The 19,808-nt window shown below is 39.2% G+C and overlaps 1 protein-coding gene across 6 annotated transcripts in view; it reads left to right on the forward strand.

The window, feature by feature from the left end:
- LOC134631387 (A-kinase anchor protein 13) overlaps positions 1-19,808 on the forward strand; it is a 122,829-nt gene that overhangs the window by 16,713 nt on the left and 86,308 nt on the right. For all 6 annotated transcript variants that reach the window (XM_063479671.1, XM_063479652.1, XM_063479680.1 and 3 more), the window contains exons 2-5: positions 4,027-4,070; positions 12,989-13,142; positions 18,207-18,361; positions 18,931-19,102. In XM_063479671.1, the coding sequence (XP_063335741.1) occupies positions 4,038-4,070; positions 12,989-13,142; positions 18,207-18,361; positions 18,931-19,102 (514 nt within the window). In that variant the 5' untranslated portion in view covers positions 4,027-4,037. The remainder of the gene's footprint in view (positions 1-4,026; positions 4,071-12,988; positions 13,143-18,206; positions 18,362-18,930; positions 19,103-19,808) is intronic.

The raw sequence follows: 19,808 nt of genomic DNA on the forward strand, positions 1-19,808 counted from the left end.
TCAAAAACAGAAGTGACCAGAGTATGGAATGAGGTGGATGGCCATATCACTACCCAGCATTTAGCTTGGCTTTTTTTTCAAAAGGGAAATGGCCAAAGTGCATTTAGATAGTGTGTTTCAAGTGTGCTTAACTTTTGTACTCCGATTACTCACTTATTTTATTTTCTCTCTTAACTATATATTTGTAAACTTGAACTGTTTTACTAGTTTACTGCTGCTTAATACACTCTCGCTCTAAACAGACGAACGGCCACTTATTCTGTTTGTTGTTGAGATCTGTAGATGTTAAAGATTGATTTAAAACAAAACAAGAGCCTAACAAGAGCTTTTTCTTGGAAAGGAACATTTACCATAACTGGCTGGCAAAATCAGGGTGTCACAAGGACTTTTGGCCCCCTTAATGAATTTGAAGAAGTGAGCAAAATAAGCTGCTGTGTGCAGCTGCCAGGTGTGAAGGCATCGCAAATGTAAAGCACAGCACAGCTGATAAAGGGCACACAAACCTGCTTTTGGATGAGTAAGTGTTATCATCTCTGTCCTCAGTAGTGAAAAATGTGAATGTAGCACAACCTCTACTTCCAACCAGATATTGTTGTGTTGTGCACTGAGTTAAGTCAGTGGTCACTTAGATATCACATTAGCAAAATAACAAGGACCCACTGGCTGCACAAGTCAATAAAGCTGTCAGTCTGCCCTGTTGAAATGTCCTTGAGTAAAGACTCCTACCCATGTCTTGCCTGGAGTAGTTATAAAAAGAGCACTAGGAGATGACAAATGTTCCAAATATCAAAATATAAAAGAAGCAGTGGGACTGTTGAGGACATTACGTGAGAGTCTTATCAGTCAAAGTTGTGCATGTGGTGAGTGAGGAAGCTGGTCTCTGGCCCAGTGCACTTAAGGCAAGAGGATTAGGCTCCAGAGTATTATTAGAGCTACTGATTATCCCCTTACCTGATCTGCCTAATTCTAGTTCAAGCCTATTTATTTAGCAGAAAAAGTGGAAAAATGTTTGGTTTGGGCTACAGAAAGTGAATTGGTCTCGCTGCACTTGAGCGCTCTGTTGAGTCCAACATAGACTCCTTTGGAGTTCTCTGCTGAACTCATTAGGTCTTGGCCTTTTTTGACGCTGCCTCCCCCGCTGTGGGGTTCATGTGATTAATGCACTGCTGACCACTGCAGGCCAGCAGCAAGGACTTGTTTTAGTGCCAAAGAACAGCAAACAAAAGAGAAAATTTTCTCTGCAAATAACCAAGGAGACTGGTCTCAAAAGCGACTAGTCCCTTGACTCATTGATGAACACAAGCAGCCCAATATCTCCACAAGAAAGTTCAACACAAAGGTTTCAAATCCATTCATCCTCAAGTCTAAAGCTGTTATGCATTTGTTTGGATGTAATTACACACCCACTGCCTCTGACCTTGTGCCCAGAGAAAGGCTTTGAGGCCCGCATCCTCGAGTGGGAGTGAGGAATCAAATGTGAACATAAGCTGATAAATCCTGCTAACTGATCATACAAATCCTTGTAAAAAAAAAACTAAAAGTCAAAATATATTGGTGGTTTTCTTTTCTTGCTTTATTTTTTTTTTAGTGAGGGACTAATCAGTGATAAGAGGAGGCAGGAACCCACGTGTGATCCAGTGTGCGTCTGTTCTGCACTCTTAACCTCCCACCGAGTTTTGGGACAACCGCCAGAGCCAAGCTTAACTGCCACCTTGTCCACAGCAATGTTCTGAAGAGCTGCTGTACATGCTTCCTGTTCATAGTTTTTACCGTGTATTATTATTCCAGTATCCAGACTATTTCAGTTAGCAAGCATCAGTAGGATAGAGTAGTCCCAGTGGCAGTTTGCTAGCATTTTCCAAAGTACTGCAAAATATATATAGGGTTTAATGTTCTAGCTACGAGGGTCTTTTCTGCATAAAGTAATTTTTGACACCCCAAAGAGATTTTAACCAAATAAATAAATAAATAACCAGTACTGGAATTAAGTTATTTTTTAGCCTGTTTTATAAATTGGGATTTTATTTAATCAGGCATATATATTACACATGTATTCCCTGTAGCCCATGTTCTCTATTAATAATGAATGTCTGTACTGTGCAAAAGGAAGGCCTAAGGAAGGAAAGGGTCTTACACATTAATATAATTTTTTTCTTTTTTTTCAGATATATAATATTCTAATGTTTTGGGAAATAAAGTGTTTATTCCATTTTGCATTTTGTTGGCTTTTTCAAAAATAAGCAATGTCAATGTAACAAATTTGTCAATAATTAATTTTCAGTATGATTTTCTGGATAGTATTTGTCTGACACAGACTTAAAGGATTTTCTAAAAGGGTAATAAACAAAACCCCACTAAGCTTACATGTCGTAATCTCCATTATTTAATTATTTTCTGTCCTTTTTGAACTGTGCGACAAGCTCTGGAGCTGTGACTGATACATTATCAATTCATTAAGTTGTTATGGCTGACATGTTAGAAAATATTTGCTTATTTATACAACCAGTGAGCATGGAGGAGTAAAGGCATTCATGTGAAGTTGAGTTCCTGGCCACCTGATGAATCATTTGTTTGGTATCTGTCAATACCCTAGGGAAATATCAGGCTTTCTAAAAGCTAAAGGCCTCCATTATATGTGTACACAAGCTCACACCTACCTTTGTCTGGGCAGGCAGCGTATAGTTCTTCCTCAGAGCAGTTTCTCATTTGGACTAAATTACTCTATAAAGTGAAAGATGTCGCCTGTACTGATGAACCCTCAGAGGATAATTACCAGCTGCAGCAAGGAGGCGTTTTCAGTGCGTGCCTATCTCATCTGCTGCTTCTGCCCTTTCTGGCTCTCCCACAGCGGCATGCTGGCTGCTGTCCTCCTCCTCATGTTAGCTATAGATATCTTTTTCTGACCCTCGTTTGCTTTAGCTGCCACATCAGTGCTGGCTGAAGCATGGAAATACTGAAATAAATAATTTAAGTGATAAGCTATCACACTGGTTGGACTTTTGGATATTCTCCTAGACACTTTATGGACTCTGTTTAGTTAAAAGCTCTGGTTCAGACTATGTCTGGATCTCAGTAAGCCCTGAGCGTCTGAGTTAAATAACTTTAGCAATATTTGATTGCAGGTCTAGTTATTAACAGTTAATAACAGAGTGCTAATCTCCTCAAACCATATCTGACCTGACTGCTTGGCTCCTTATTTGACACACTTGACTGTAGATTATTGAAGGTAATATGGTTATGGAAGTGAATTCTGTTTTAGTTTTTAATGCCCACCCACCCACTTTCTTTCTTTCTTTCTGGGCATAAACATGTTAATAACTTATTTGAGGAGTAAGAGCATTGTCAGACTTCGATGTACCAGTTTTGAACAAACTTATGTCTTTTATGATGATGTCACCTGTCGCTATGTGGAGAAAGACCAATAGTAATCCTTCCTTCAGTGCATGATAATACATTCAGATTGTGTGCACTACAAAGAAGGACTATTCACAGAAAGTCAATGTGTCAGTCTGTATTTGTGTATGTGTGTGAGAGCAGGTCAAGAAGGAGCTGAGCAAAATTGGTTCTTTGGATGCAGCTCAGCACTGGAATAAAACCGTACCCTTTTAAATAGTAAGGAGATCAAAAAATCAATACGTGGCAGTCGAGGTTGCTGCCACAAATAATTTAGTGTATGGATAACACTGACCTGGTCGCCACATATATTTAGGCATTTGTTAATATACGTAGGCAGCCTGCACGAGTAAAAAGTGAAGCAAAACAGAGCTAAACACAAAGTCAATTTTAACCCACCAGAGTCTAGATGTCAATATATGCTAATTTTGCTCAGTGCCTGCATCAAATGTAATACAATATAAATATCGGTTTTACAAATTGTTGATAGGATAATATTGTGTTTACAGCTTGCTGTGGTGCCCCTAACGGCCAGACAGTTTTTAGTACCGCTTTAAGACATGATTTTGTTTTATATTACAATATAGATGCCTAATTAGAGTTGTAACCCTTAATTTGTTCTTCTTTTTACAGTGTCCAGGGACATGAAACTCAATCCACAGCAAGCTCCATTGTATGTAAGTATCACATAATCACACAACACTAGCAGCAAAGCTGTTTTTCCAGTTCACATAATTATTTTTTCTTTTAACGCTTCTGCATTCACGTGTCTCAGGGCTGTGTAGGTGTGGTGGTGAAGGCGCTCGATCTGTTGAACCCGTTAGGCCGGGAAAACCTAATTCTTTATCAATATTTGTTTACATGGTTTGATGACCTCATATAATGCCTGGAATGTCAGTTCTTGATTTCCACCTCTCCACCTGATAACAGGTCTAATTAACAGGAACAACTGAAAACAGCTGCGTGGGTGTGCAGGACCAGATAGTGGAGAGCATACTGGACTGCATGCAAATGAACTAAATGTTTAATGTTTGCTGACTGGAAAATGGTCTATACTGTTTTTACTGTCCGCTTTTATGGCTGAGGTCATCATTTTGCATGTTGACACACTGATGATGTTAAGAAAATAGACCCACATAACTGAGTAGGAAGTGAATGACAAGAAATATTATAAGACAAGTGTTCATCCAAACACATCTTTAAAAAAAAAACAAAAAAACATTTAACCACTGTGGCTTCAGTCAGAATAAAACCTTTCACTACTGTGTTTTTGATTGACGAGGAGATACAAATGCCTTTGGGGTTGCATCAGGAAGAGCATCCGGCATAAAAAGTTCAGCCAAATCAAACATGCAGAGCTCCCCGCTGTGGTGAGCCATGTGAGCAGCCGAAAGTAGGCGTTTATATATTCATCAATTCATTCATATTTTAACCGCATTGACGAATGTTTGGGATGTCAAGGCCGCAGGTTGAGTATGTTGCCCCTGATATCCTTTGCGTAGAGACCTTTTCCATTTGTGACTACATAAAACAATAGCTCAAGGTGCTGTATGCTAATCATTACAAAATTCGTTGCAGTTGTCTGCTGGAATAAAATAGCTGGCAAAAACATGTGGCGAGACACTGTTTCTAAATGACGGACATAGCCATTGTGATGCTCAGTGTGAGCATTTTGATCATTGCTATGTTGTTTTTGGAGCACGAAGTGACCACGTTTGGACGTATTAAAACCATATTTGGGTACAAATGAACATTGGACATTGGAGTCTGTTGGGAGTGACTCTTTTGAAGATGGTCTCAAGTGGCCGCTACACAATGGCTTAACTTTTTAACCCTGGAGCTTGCTGCTTGCTTGAGTCTCTTGTCATTCTCAGTCCTTTGTCCCGTCCTTTGGAGCGAGGCACCTGGGTGTTTTGCTTCAGCGAAGTCACGTGAGGTAGTTCAAGTAGATGAGATGTAGCTTGTTGCTGAGGTCGTCTCAGATTGCCGAACTGTGTGGCATTTCATGCGGGTTATGTCAGCAGTTTTCTAGTTACTTTCATTGTCGCTGCCTAAAGCTTGGCAACACAGCTGGTGTTCAACTTGAAAATGTAACGCTTTGCATTGTTGCTCATATTGCTGATCAGGCCATATGGCTTTTTCCACTCACTCCTCCTTTTAAGTTCAGTCAATTTCATGATCCTTTTAGCTGTTATTGTTGTTTTGGAGATGGTGAGTTTGCATAATGGTGTAAAAACAGATAACTTGGCTTTACTTAAAAAACTAAATAAAATAAATGAATAGCAATTCTGCAAACTTGCTTAAAAAAGAGTAGTCTTTATTTAAGGGGGGGAATTTATAATCTTTATTTTGAGTGTGCATCGCTTAAGGAGGATAAGCCACATTTGCTTCATTTAGTATTTTAAAGTAAATTTAAACCCACTTTATACAACCTTGGTTTTACAGATAACTCAGTATCTGTAATTAAACTACAAAACCTAATATAGATAAGGTTACATGCACCATTTCAAACTGATTGGTACATGTGAGTGATATTTACAAACCCTTAATATTAAAATTTCCATTTATAGCTCATTTATAACTCTTAATTACTGACTTTTGAATTACGTCCAAAATGAACTTCCAGTAGAGTTAAAATGTCTTTGAGTGCTACTGGGGTTTCTGCAGTATTTGATAAATATTTAATGAGGTTTGTGTTTTGAGGGGAGTTTCTGAGTTGATCTTTGTGGTTACACTGGTCTCCTATCACTGGCAGGTGTAGAAGGGACATAGGAAATGAGATAAGTGAGGGATGTGTGTGTTTGTGTATGTGTGTCTCTCTAAAGGCTATACTGGCTCACACATTAACCACCCAGACAACCTTATCTGTGATTTACACTCAAACTCCTCAGTGGAACCAGGCAGGCAGTCAGGCCTCATTAGACATCAGATTTTAGAAACTTATCACAGCAGTTCACAGTGAGATAGCTCATAGGGGTTAAGTAGTCAGCCTGTAATTGTATCTTAAAAAAAAAAAAAAGATTTAGTTCATGGGCTCTACCTTCTAGATGAAATGGCAGCCCCAGTATATAAGTGTAGAACTAAATCTAGAAGCTACATATTCTGAGAAGAACAGAGGTCAAGGCCTTGATATTCTTGCAATATTACTTTGTCCTCAGAAGGATTCTTAATGAGCATGTTATGGGTAAAGAAATTGAGTAAGGGCTGATTTTATTTTAGCGAGCGCTGGGAGAGGGTTACATGATTTGTTAGGCAGGGGATTAGTTGTGGGTGTTCTTAACAAAATGAGTTTTCTTTCCAAAACAGCGAGACTCTGTTGTTCTAGCTGTGAGTAAACATGCTATTTACATTCTTGGCATTTAGCAGACAATGTTTCCAGAGCGGCTTACAATTAAATAAGCAGGTAGGGGTTCAGTGGTTAACACAGCATGCGTGACTGTGGGCATGGTACCAGTTACATGGGCTGAACCTGTGAACTGACTGCTTGGTTATTGTCTCCAGTTTAAAGCTCCTCTGGATAACTACAATGAAACTATTTTTTTAATGCCATCCGGAGTCTATGAAATGCAGTCAACATTCTATAGGTGGCGTTTGGACATGGCATGTATCAATACAGCCAAAACGGTTGCAAGACATACACACACTGTCATGAATTGTGTCGGACTGTTTTATGTACTGGCTTTCGCGTGTAAGAAAAAGAACGTTTTCACTCTATGAAGTAGGAATTAAGAGGGTAAGTAGTAGCCAGGTGCTGCTAATCAATTGCACGTGATTAACTAACCATCTGCAAGAATTACCATCTCTGTAAAAACAGAAGCTTTAGCAGTTTGCCAATCTCTGAACATTCAGACATGTTTTAACACAGCGGGACAATCTTTTCCAGACTGGACATCTCAGGAAATTCACCACAAGTTTAAATGGTAAATGGCCTGTATTTGTATAGCGCTTTACTTAATCCCTAAGGACCCCAAAGCGCTTTACACTACATTCAGTCCTCCACCCAGGAAAAGGTCACCAACATGTAGCCACACATCTGAAAGCATATTGATTTGCTCTCCTGATATTTAGACTGTAGTATTGATATTTTAACCTTTGCCAATATAGCTTGCCATTCACACACTGGTGATGGCAAGCTATATTGTAGCCACAGCTGCCCTGGGGCGCACTGACAGAGGCAAAGGCGAAGAAGTTTAGACTGTGTAACGTTCAGAAAAACTGCACATAAGCCAGTTTGTGACGTTGTAGTTACAAAAAGAATGAGCAATTGTATGAAAGGGTTACCTGAAGAACGCCTCTTCTTTCTAAACAAATATGGCAGCATGGCTTAGGTGTGCAAACTTGCAAGATGTTTGCCAATTTGGAGATGTTTGTCCATAATACACAGTGCCAACCAAACCAAACACAGCATATCAGCGCTTCATACCACTTGTTAAGTGCAGTGGTTGATGGTTGATAACTCGGGCTTTTTTGCAGTCTAAGGACCTGAGCACTTTGCAGTCATGGAGTGAGCTGTGAATTCTTCTATGTACCAAAATATTCTAGTCAAATGTGAGGCCATCTGTCAGACAGCTATGGCTTGGCTGAAAATGATCCCAAACACAGTAGCAAATTTACAACAGAATAGCTGAAAAAGAAAAGTGTTGCAATCGCCCAAAGTGCAGACCTCAGTTGGGCTGAAATGTTGTTGTGGGACGTTAAGGTATGCATAAAGCTAAGCTGTAAAGAAGAGTCGGTCAACATTTCCCCACAAAGATACGAGAGCCTAATAAAGTGATACAGGAACTGACAACTTCAAGTTATAAAGGGAGTTCTATAAGCTGTCCTGTGAGTACTTAGTTTTCAAAGCAATAAAGAGACAGCCATAGTGATTTCTTGATTATTAACATAATAAAGACAAAATTGACTTTGAAATGATAAAGCTACACATGCTGGGAGATTACAGATTGATAGCTAACAGCCAGTGTTGTATTGCTCTTGGCTGCTACTGTGGGCTGTGGGTCATACATACATACACATTTACTTTGCACTGTTATGTGCATGCTGCTAAATTCAATACCATTTGACACAGTACATAAGTTAGTATCATGAATGACATTAACTGATGAAGTTATCTGGTTTAGTTTTTGTGACCTATTTGTTACATTGCCAGTATCTATATCAAGCAATAAAGCAACCTCAGGGTTGGACATTTCAGGAAAAAATACTTTCTGATTTTCACTTTTGGCAGTATAGCTTTATTAGGATTATTGCCCAAAGATTGTCCCCCAGAGCAGATTGCCCTAAAATCAGTGTGACATGTTAGCTTCACCTGGAGTAGACTGCATGATATTTCACATTTTTGTTTTTATTTAAAGGAGTCTCACACAAAACAGCTTTTCTTGGTCTGACGCATGGTAAATTTGAGCGATTTCATTTTCTTTTTTTGTTTTGTACGCAAACAGGTTTATTTTTGTTCTTGCTTTAATAGCACATTAAACCAGACTACAGTAAAAATAAGCGGGGGGGGGGGGGGAGTCTTTTAGATTAGAATTAAAATAGCTGCATAAACTATTTGATTTTTTTGTATAAATTAATATCCCAAAAATCACGTCCCTTGCTGCGTGAATGTGGCAATGCTTTGTTCGTAACATTTGTAATAAAGTAAATAGTAAGTCAGTCAGTCAGTCACAGGAGTTTGGAGGACTTCCTTACGCCTTAGTCATGCTGGTATTTTGCTCCACGAATTTCTGGCTAAAAGTAGTTTTGCCCCAGTTTTACTGACAATATTTGGTCAGAAGGGTTTCATTTGATACAACTGGGTTTATTATACATTATCCTAGCTAACATTAGCTTACTTGCTAACTCTGATGATCTGCTAGTTACACAGTTTGTGAAGCTCTAATTTTTTAGATTATGCTGCAGTCAGTTCACATATTGGCAATACAAACATTTCATTGCATGAAGAATGCTGCTTGGTGCATGTTTACCTCCTGAAGGGACAAGGGATACTCTGTATGTCAGCAGACTTGTAAGATGTGGGTTGCTTAATTTGCTCTGCCAATGTTTCATGTTAGTGTGTAAACAGGGGCCGGTTTTGCTCCGTAAATTGGCTTTGAAATTGTATGTTGGGAACAAAAGCAGCAAGGGGTAAACCATGCAAAAGGTTGCAATATATGGCTTCCAAAAGAAGGGTCTCATGTTGAGTTGGCTTTAGTTGCTTGTAAAAATAAAAATGGCTTAATGCCACGAAGGATGAATCACAATGCCAAGCAATTACACCCATAAACTTTGAGGCTAACTTTTTAATGAACATCATTAAAGGATGTTATTTTGCTGTTGTTGTTTTTTTAAAATGTGCTGTTATCGCAGATTTCATGTGACAGAGTGTACAAAAAGATACAAATGAAGATCTATTGGATTTAAGTACAATTAGTTTGGGTGGTGAAGTGAAGGATAGAGCTGCCTGTAGTAAGAAACAAAGCCTGAGTTAGGTGAACAATCACTAAAACTTCAATATAAGTTTAAAAATAATTATCAGTGTGAAGTCGTAACAGTATATGCAAATGCTTAAAACCAAGCCTTACCTTACCTGGACAGATGAAACCAGCGCTGCAGCAGGATGTGTGGAAAAGGCTACACGCATATGCATATTTAAAAAGAGGGGGTTGGGTTCATAGTTTCCAGCTGTGCTTTTGATGCTGCTTAAAAGCTGCCTGTTCCCTATTGAAGCTCCATGATTAGCAGGTCAATACCCCAGCAGGTCACTTAGTTAAGTACTTATAACCAGCAGAGAGCACAGTCATACAGTGTGGCTGAAAGACATCCATTTGAGCACCGCTTTAAAACCGCAGGTTTGTTTTTCTGTATTAAGCTGGAGAGTCATTGCAATATTTCCTTTTTCCCATTTTAATTACTGTTGTTTTGAAAACTTAATGTCAGCAGGGTTAGTTTTATTGTGGGGCTTGTGTGTGCTCGTTTGCCTATTTTCAAAAAGTGGGTGAGTGTAGCTGTGTTTCCTCCCTTCTCCAGCAGATGTTTCACATCTCTGGCTTTTCACCTTCACTCCCACCTCCTGCTGACATATTTGAAGTACTGAAACTGATCAGATCTGGTTGATCTGATCATTCAGATTTATGCTGTAATTTTCTTCTGTTTAAATAATTGAATTTCAAACACCAAGATTGAATATTCTAAGATTTGTGTTATTTATTTTGTCCCCTTTAAAGTGTTTTTCTTTGTTAGGAAATTATCAATCGCTTATAATGTTATTTACAAAGGTGGGTATTAACTTTGGCGGAATAAGGAGATTTTGGTGGGCTGCTTTAAGAAATCTGAGCACCTATTGTGTCAAAAAGCAGCAGAGTGGTATTCAGACTGAGGTAATTTCCCACCCGCCTCCAGCGATGGAGAGAAAACCATTTCTCCATTTGCTTCTCTTTTGTTCGTTGTGAAAATGTGGAACTTATTTCACACTAATACGTTTTCATTTTCACATGGAGTACAAACTCACAAATCCTCTGAGGTACCAATCCTTTCAATAGCACCAAGCCCTAATTTCCAATCTGGGCTCAGGATAAGAGATGAGTTTTTAATGGAGAAAATGTCATGCCTGCTGGCTTCCTCCCATCTACTACTCATTTACTTCAGTGGCTCTGCTTTTTAAAACTGATACTGGCTGTGCATAGAAAAGCCTACACCCTTTACATTGTACGCAGTCCTGGTTGTCTGAAGGTTACTGAAGGCTTTTTTTCTGGCTGTATGGCCTCTGGGCTATGTGGTTGTCTTTGAGCACATTTTGCTCCCTCACATTGTTAAGCATGAGGAGTGGCTTGCCAAACAGAGACCTTGCAATGTTGGGGTTGCTGGTTTGCCTCGCTGCTGTCCACCTGCTGATATCCCCCTGCGAGGAACATGGCCCGGAGGCTCCCATTTTATAAGAGAAGGAGGAGACACCTTTAACCCCGTTAAGCTCAGCCCGTCACGACAGACTGCTCACGTTGGACGAGGCCAGTAAAAAGACTGCAACAGTGGCCAGATTAAGTGGGTTGAAATGTCCCATTATCCCTCCTCCATGTCAAGAAGCTGCAGTCCTACAGTGGAAAGCAGCTAATTCTGAACAATATCCCTATTTTTTGTTACTATTTCTCCTCCTCAGTGTCCTCAGATGACACCTCGATGCTCTGTCACAAATCAGCCAATTGTCAATTGTCACTAAAACTGTACTTTTAAATGTATTAAGAAAATGTGTAGACAAATTGATGGTTTGGTTTATTTTATTTTATTTAGTTTATTGGCCAGTGGCAGTGTACAATACATACCAGTTATAAGTTAATTTTCACCTGTAATTTCTGGTTGGAAGCATTTAATGGTGGAAAAACAAAATCCTGCGTACTAAAGAGCTATGGCAATGCTGAACCCTAAGGCACAAACTTAGCATCTGCACCTGCTGATGATGCAGAATACATGAAAAAGGACAAACAGCATAGTTTTTGTACTGCCTGGTCTTTGCATTATAATTACATGGAATGACCAGGCTGTGTTTTTAGTACCATCCTGAACCTATTTAGCTGCTTAGCCTACACTGTGGTGTTTATTTCATTATATTTTTATTTGTAATGTTCTAGCAAAAAAGGGCTAATAGGAAATCCAGCTTACATGAGAAGACTGTTTATTCAAATTTCTTTTTTTTTTAAGACTTTTGTTTTAGTTGTTGTTGTGATCATTATTATTATATTAGATTTCTAAGCTGAATGTGCTTCTTTGTCTTGTGCTGTTCTCTGATGGTGACTGTGCTCACACTGTTTTGCAGAAGTCCAGCTGCTCCTCCATGTTGTCTGCTTGTTTCTTTGTTAATGATGTGGCGTGTAACATTTCATCAGCAATTAAACATTACCATATTTAATTTGAGGCGTTAATGTAATTGCTGTAAACAACTGTGGTGCTAAGAAGATCAGGAGTCTCTGCACACATTATTATTCACTCTTAAGATCTGGTATCCACTTGTCCAGAGTCTAGTTCACACCTGGTACTCCAGCCAATAAATGCATCTAAAGTGACAAACAGTGATTGAATTACACTGACTTGATGGCGTTAGATTGGTATCTATGGCTAAGCAGATGAACCAAGACATGTAGGCCACTGAGAAGAGGGCTGAGTTAGACTGCAGGCATCTGCAGGTGGATGTATAGTTATAAGTTACATCCAAATGCATCTTTATTTGCATTTGGATGTATTTAAAAGAGTTAAAGTTGTAGCATGAAAACAGTCAGTGTTCCTCTTAATTAAGCACTGATGGAAAATTTGCTTGTTTTGCTGCACTCGCCAGAGTTTTTCCTCAAGCTGATTCCTGATATGTGAATTTAGCTGCATGTGTTCAACATTTCATCAGCTTACAGATCAGATCTAATAGTACCAAAAATATTAAATATACAGCTTCTTTTGTATTTTTTAAGAAGGAAATGATGAATCACAAAAGTTAGATTTACGACAGTTATTTACTCCATGTCAGTGTGATTAAATGACATGTGCCCATTTCATGTTATAAACATGTCTTTTCTTTTTGTCTCTTTCTGTTTTTCCTTTACCCTGCTAACGTTCTGTCTGCATGCCTCTGCAGGGTCATTGTGTTATCACAGTACAGCTCAGTGATGACGAGCTGGCTGGTAGTGAGGAGGGCGTGGACTACTTCCTGCTGTTCGCTGGCAGTACACAGAGGCACCTGACCAGCACCCTGAGGAGCAGTCATGACACCTTGCAGGCTTTGTGTCCCGGTAAGCCATCGTACCCACAATGCCTTGCAGCTTACTAGCACCCAAAGGATGGCAGCTCCACCTACTGCATTTAATATTTGTTAGAGACGGTGTTTGCAGACACTTTTAAATAAGATTAGCCTGGATTATTAACAACTAAAACTGATGCTCTATGAAAGTGCACCAGCTGTTTTATTTAGGAATGTTTTGTTAGTATCTCGTTGGGCCGCCTCATGCCTTAAGAACTGCTGACGTAAATTCATCAAGATGTTACGTCTGCGTCAGCAAATGGAGATTTTGGCTCACACTGGCATGACAGCATCACATAGTTACATCCGCGATACATTCCACCACATCCACACCACAAGTGCTCTGTTAGATTGAGATCTTGTGCCTGTGGAAACTATTTAAGTATGGTGAACTCATTGTCGTGTTCAAGAAACCAGTTGGAGCTGAGTTGATTTGAGCTTTCTGGCAGAACATCTTATCCTGCTGAAAAGAGCCTTCAGAAAAAGGTGTATGTTGGGGTCATAAAGGGATGGACAGCAACAAAACATGGGTAGGCTGTGGTGTTTGATGCTCAGCTGTTACTAAAGAGCCCTGAGTCTACCAAGAAGAGCCCGAATCATTGATAAAAGGGAGGATGTTTGCTTTTGTTATGTTTACACCAATTCTGACCAGTTTCTAAACTGACAGGACTGGCACCCAGTTTGGCTCTCTGCTGCTATAGCCCATCTGCTTCAAGGGTTAATGCGTTTCACATGCAGCGATGCTCTTTTGCCCAGAGAACTGCTGCTCGCTTTATATTTTACTTACCATTCTATATAAACCCTAGAGATGATTTTGTGGGAAAATCCTAGTAGATCAACAGTTTCTGAAATAATCAGACCAGCCCATTTTGAACAACCATGTTCAAAATCACCTAAATCACCTTTCTGACACTCAGTTTGAACTTCAGCAGGTTGTCTTGACCATGTCTACATGCATAAATGCATTGAGTTGCATTTCCTTATGATTGACTAAGTAAATATTTGCATTAAGGAGCAATTGAACATGTCTATCTAACAAAGTAAATGTATTTTATCCCTTACTTGTCACTTTACTTTAGCACCTGTCCATTTTATTGTAATTCAGTACAGTATCAGCATTTACATACATGAAAGAGCACCCCCAGTAATTTGACCTCATTTCTAAATCTTTATAGCCATCATAAAAGTCGACTTTATGGCAGATCACTTGTATTGTGTTTGTGTATTTGAGTCAAAACATAGTAGCAGTGCTCCAGAAGAACTGAGGAAAAGTTTGAACATTATCTTAAAAGGTGGTTTTAAATTCTTCTGTATTCATCATGTGCTGCATCCAAATTAATATTAAAAGAGGTGTTAAACCAGGAAGGAGGAAAAAAAAGATTAATCATCTGCTACCGCTGTCCTCATTTTAAACTAATGTTTTGTTTTGGAGAAAGAGGAATCACTTCACTTTCTAGAGTCTATCCCATTTATCACTCCTCTTGGAGCATTTCCCAATTTTTCTACTTGCAAAATGGAACATATTTGGTCTGAATAGTTTTTCTGAGCTTTTTCTTGGAAAATAAACAAGAATCAACAGGAAGCCTTGATAGCAAAGGTCAGAGATCTCTGCACACACAAAGTAGGTAGTCAAAACTGCAATACAACTGTGACCCTGTGACCAGAGTTCATGTTAATTGAATATTTTCAGTCACTGACTGATCAGAGCATAATAGGAATCAGCTATGACATTAAGTTATTCCAGACCGTCTGGGCTTTCGAAGAATAAATATTACATTATAAAAATCTGCCTTCGAGCTCTTAGGGAACATCAGAGCTTACTGGAGGTCACATGTTCTGGATGTGGTAACAAGGGTTTATGCTACCAAAATGTTCATGTAATAAAATCTGGTCTTATGATATAAGAAATGTCACTGACGTCATCGCTTCCTTCAATGGTCCACGTTCCACAGAGGAAAATGAAAGTGGCAGCGTTATAAACTGTGTTTATCTTGGTACGAGTTCCACTAAATTAATGCTTAAAGTTGGGAGGGAGTTGGTGTCACTTTACCAGCAGATTAGCTTTGCTTCAATGCAGGCCCTTCTGGGCTCTAAAGGGATCAACTAGGTCGCGGGATAGAGTTCCCAGGGGACCTGGGAAAATGACTGCAAACTCACTGAATCACTGCTTTGGATTATGATATCTCTGATTCAAATAATATTTATCAAGCTGCCTAGTAGCCTTCTGACTGCGTTGGTAGCAACATACAACGCTGACAAATTATAAAATATATGGCTCTGTCGTTACAGAAAGTTTTCTCCCAGAATGAAGGGTAGTGCAAACGTGCAAATGTGGCTGACCTCTTTGTAGAGCACACAGTGACATGGAGTAGATTCCAGAAATTAGATGTGAATTCATGCAATGCTTAATAACTACAAGTGGGAAATCAGTTTTGAAACTAGCTGTGTGTGTTGACATCTTGTTGGGAGTGGACAGATGGACCATGGCAGTGTTCCCTGACTTTCTCTTTGTTTTCTTCTTTTAGACAAAACTGAAAAAAAGAGCAATTTTTCAATCTTATTTTGCCAAATTAACACATTTTGAAAAGCAATTGCTACAGTAACACAGAGGATGTCAAAACTGGGGTGGCACAGCAAGGTGAAAAATGTAAAGTGAAATGAACTTGAATTAATATGATTGTTTTCTTGTTTTTCAGGGAAAATATGTAGGCTTTTTTCCCCCCCAAAAAAGTATGTCTGTGCAGTTGCACTGATAACATGTACCCACGTTTAGGAGAAATTAACAGTGAATCTTTTTTCATTGTAAATAACCGATGAAAAGTGAGGTGTGCGTTGTGTGTACTTTTTCCTGCTTCAGAAGTGGGGCATGCCAAAAAAAGAGCCACCGCAATAATATATCAAGTTGTCCGCAACTCAAGTAACTTTGTTTTATGGCTTTCTACTCTGCTTGACTATACACTGTGGGGCAAAAGGAGGGGCTTTACACACCGTGTACACTTTACACATGGTGAAATCCAGAGCAGGGGAAGGAAGAGAAACTAGTCGTACTGTAAATGATACCAAAACGTAGTAGATTAAAAATGTTATATTTTTAAATTGATTTGACAGGCCTGTCGCTCTTCTCACCAGCTGAGGTAGGCTCCAGTTCATTGTGACCCAGATTTGAATAAGTGGTTAAGAAAATGAACAAATGCATTAATGGATAAATAGATTTCTACTTAATATATTTCTCTATGGTTTCTTGGGGAGGAAAGTGGGTTCAGAGTGTGAGGTTGAGTTCCCATGTCGGGGACAGGCACTGCCCCCCTCCCTAAGCAATAGTTATGAAACCACTGTGGACATTAGTGTGCTTTGTTCAGTCTTTGTGATGTGACAGTCATTTGCATAAACTCTCATGTAACTGGTGACACGTTATGATGTTAATTTGTTGCTAGGTCAAATTTGACTTGTGAGTAAATGGCTGTTAGCCAGAAGAATTTAACACATGTTCCATTAAGTGAAATAATATTGTGATTTTATTTGTATTAATTAGGATTTAAATCAGCATTGCAGCTCTGCACTCGTTTGTAGCTCATTACTGTGACAAAATGAGTTCACCATTTCATCCAAGTAGTGCTTCTAAAATGAGAAAAAATTCAATTAATGGAGTGATTAAATTGAAAAAAGATACTTTTTTTTAAAAAGTTAAATTTAAGCTTGATTTCCTCTTATTAGAGCAGATTGAATTAAAGCAATATTTTGATTTATCTAAGAACAGTACAGGTGTTACTAAGAACATTAACACCTGACTTGTTAATAATTTTTATTCAATTGTTCTGAGCCAGCATGGACTGTTGGTAATGTGAAATTGAGCTTACAGCACATATTATGTTGGGATCGCCGCGTCATCACTTTTTGCGCCCTGTTTAACGCTCCATCATATTTAACCCATTTAACCATAGACTGTATGTAAAAGAAGAATGCAGCTAACCAGTGTCACCCAATATCCACAACATTAGTGTTTTAGATGGTGCCATCTCAAGCCTTGATTATATTTTCGGCATCCACAAACCCACTAGGGTCTGCTAGGGTCTGAGTGACGTACAGTGGTGTGGACGTCGTTATGCTTGACTGTTTTTTCTTTTTGTGACTACGTGGACTCGTTCATAGAGAATATACATTATAATGTGCCAACTACACCCCAGGCAGGAGACTTCAAGTAGGCATCACAGAAGTATAACAGGTGTCCCTGTCTGCAGCAGTATAATCTGGGCTTTAATTTTTTAGATGTCAACTGTGCCAATCTAAGTTATCAGATAGCTGCAACCATAAATTCCACGAGTGCATAGCAAAGACGAAGATATTTGGCAATTAATACTAAGTAACATTAAAAAAAAACAACAGCTTTCATTCATCAAAAATTGAAATACAATCTTCTTATAAGCCCAAACTATTTTATGTTAATATTACAGTGAATCAAAAATAGTGAGGTAAGGCTTACTGTTGCAAATAACTGCAGCTGCCTTTGACAGCACACCTGTAAATGAGTTTGTATACCCACTGTATAGTTGCTATGTAGTTAAAAAGTATGCATAGAGACCAAAATAGTTCTTGCCAGCCACTAGTGGCCACTCCAGAAAGTGTAGTTTTCTGGCACGACGATGTTTATGTAACTATTAGAGATACTTTCGGTGACCAATATTTCAATTGATTCAGCATCTGAGGACATCTTAGACCCTACAGTTAGCTGGCATTGTACATCAATAAAGTATAAATAATTAGTTCAAGCAACTAGTGTTTTAGCTAGGGCAATAATTTTTTATTGTTTAGTTGAAATATTGTTGTATTGTTATTATTTAAGCTCATATGACTTGAGTTTATAGCAAGGACAGTCATCTATAGCCGAAATGGGTTAATCCTAACAAAGAAACGTTTAATCTCATACACTGAAAATACACAATATAATCTATTTGTCGTTGTGAAAAATGCTGTACACTATGGTACTGTCCTCCACAGGTCAGTTCTCTGTAATCCCCTCTTTCTCTCTTCTCACCCTTTCTTTTTGTGTTTCTTGTAGCTCATGACTGCTGCGAAGTGGTGCTGGTCACCTTGTGCTCAGTCACCCGAGGTGTCCCCGAGGAGCCACAATCCCATCTGGTTCACGTGGCGCCATTGGCCGAGCATCGATTCAGCTTTGTTCAGGATTTGGCGTTTGACATGGCCCAGTTCCTGGTGAGCAGAAAGACGAGTCATTTCTATTCCTACTGTATGTCATCAGTTGAATAATAGAAATACTGAAGCTTATCACAGGGCTGGAAAACAAAATTGGTTACCACTGGTTACAAGTAATACAGCTCTGTGTACAAAGTGACAGTTAAACAAAAGATTGCCATGTTATTGTTTCTTTCCTGACAAGGCCTAATGTCTGACAGTTCTTGGCGTTCAATTAATGAATTCTTTTCAGCACAGTTTATCATCCCATAGAAATTTTATGAGTTTGCTTTTCTGAGGAGTAGGACAAGATAAAATAATTTTCTTGAGCACTCAAACTTAATGGAACATGTTCCAATTTATAAATCCGAACATGATTTGTTTTTGTCAAAACAGTGCATCCCCAAATCGAGCTTAGCGCTGATACACTCATGTGGATGTTTCTTCCTACATTTACATCTTTCATTATTCAAAAGGCATTTGGTTAATGCTTTTATGCTGAGCGCTTTAAAATGAGTGCTCCCATTAGTCTACGGCTCACTTCAACCTCTATGAAGCTCGACTCATCTCTGTAATCACCCTCCACACAGGTGAGCACTGTGGGCCGGGCCGATGGCCTCGATGGGGCACTGCTGCTGGATGAGTGTCAGATTCCTCTGCAGGAGTGTGAGCGTCTGGATGAGAGTTTGGCACTGGCCCTACACCACCTCAAACTGCCTACAGGATGGAATTTACTGGGGAACAAACGATCCAACAGCACTGGTGAGTCTGGAGGGCAGTGGACTCTTTGAAACAGGCAGAATGTCTCTGCACTGATGCAGAAACATACTGACAAATTATGGTTGTATAACACATACTGACACACATGACCCTGCTGTTTGTGTGTTTGTTTATCTGGCTCCTTTTATGTTGTTGAGCAGATATCAGCAGACTAGGAAGACTGAGGATTCTTTTTTGGCATTTTCAAAGAGAGACACTGTAATTACTGGTCAAAACAACAAGACTTTGTTACTGATTAGTGCAGATGAGTGCATGGATGTAACAAGCTGTTTACTGTCTCCACGTTGTGTGGGTATGTGTATGCTTTGCAGCATGCGTTACTGAAAGTGACTTCCATTTAACTTCTATTTTTATAGACAAATCTGGTGGTTGATTTATATATTGCACTCTCACTCTGGAACACCACCTCCATTACTGCAACGGCAGAGTGGAACTGAACACATTTTACATTACGACAGCGGGAGCACTGATGTTTGGGTTAATCACAGTCGGCTGTCGCCCCTTCTGACAGATGAACTTAGCCTGTGCAACTGTAGAAGTTATCCAGTCTCACAACGCTAGTCTGAAATTGGTTATGACACAGCTTTTGGGAAAGAAATAACATTAAGGTACCGCTTCTGTCTGACCTTCACAGTCTGTAAATTTAAATTGGCTACCTAAACCCAGCAGGAATCATTTCAGCTCCTAG

Source organism: Pelmatolapia mariae, linkage group LG1, assembly GCF_036321145.2.
Source record: "Pelmatolapia mariae isolate MD_Pm_ZW linkage group LG1, Pm_UMD_F_2, whole genome shotgun sequence".
NCBI lineage: Eukaryota > Metazoa > Chordata > Actinopteri > Cichliformes > Cichlidae > Pelmatolapia > Pelmatolapia mariae.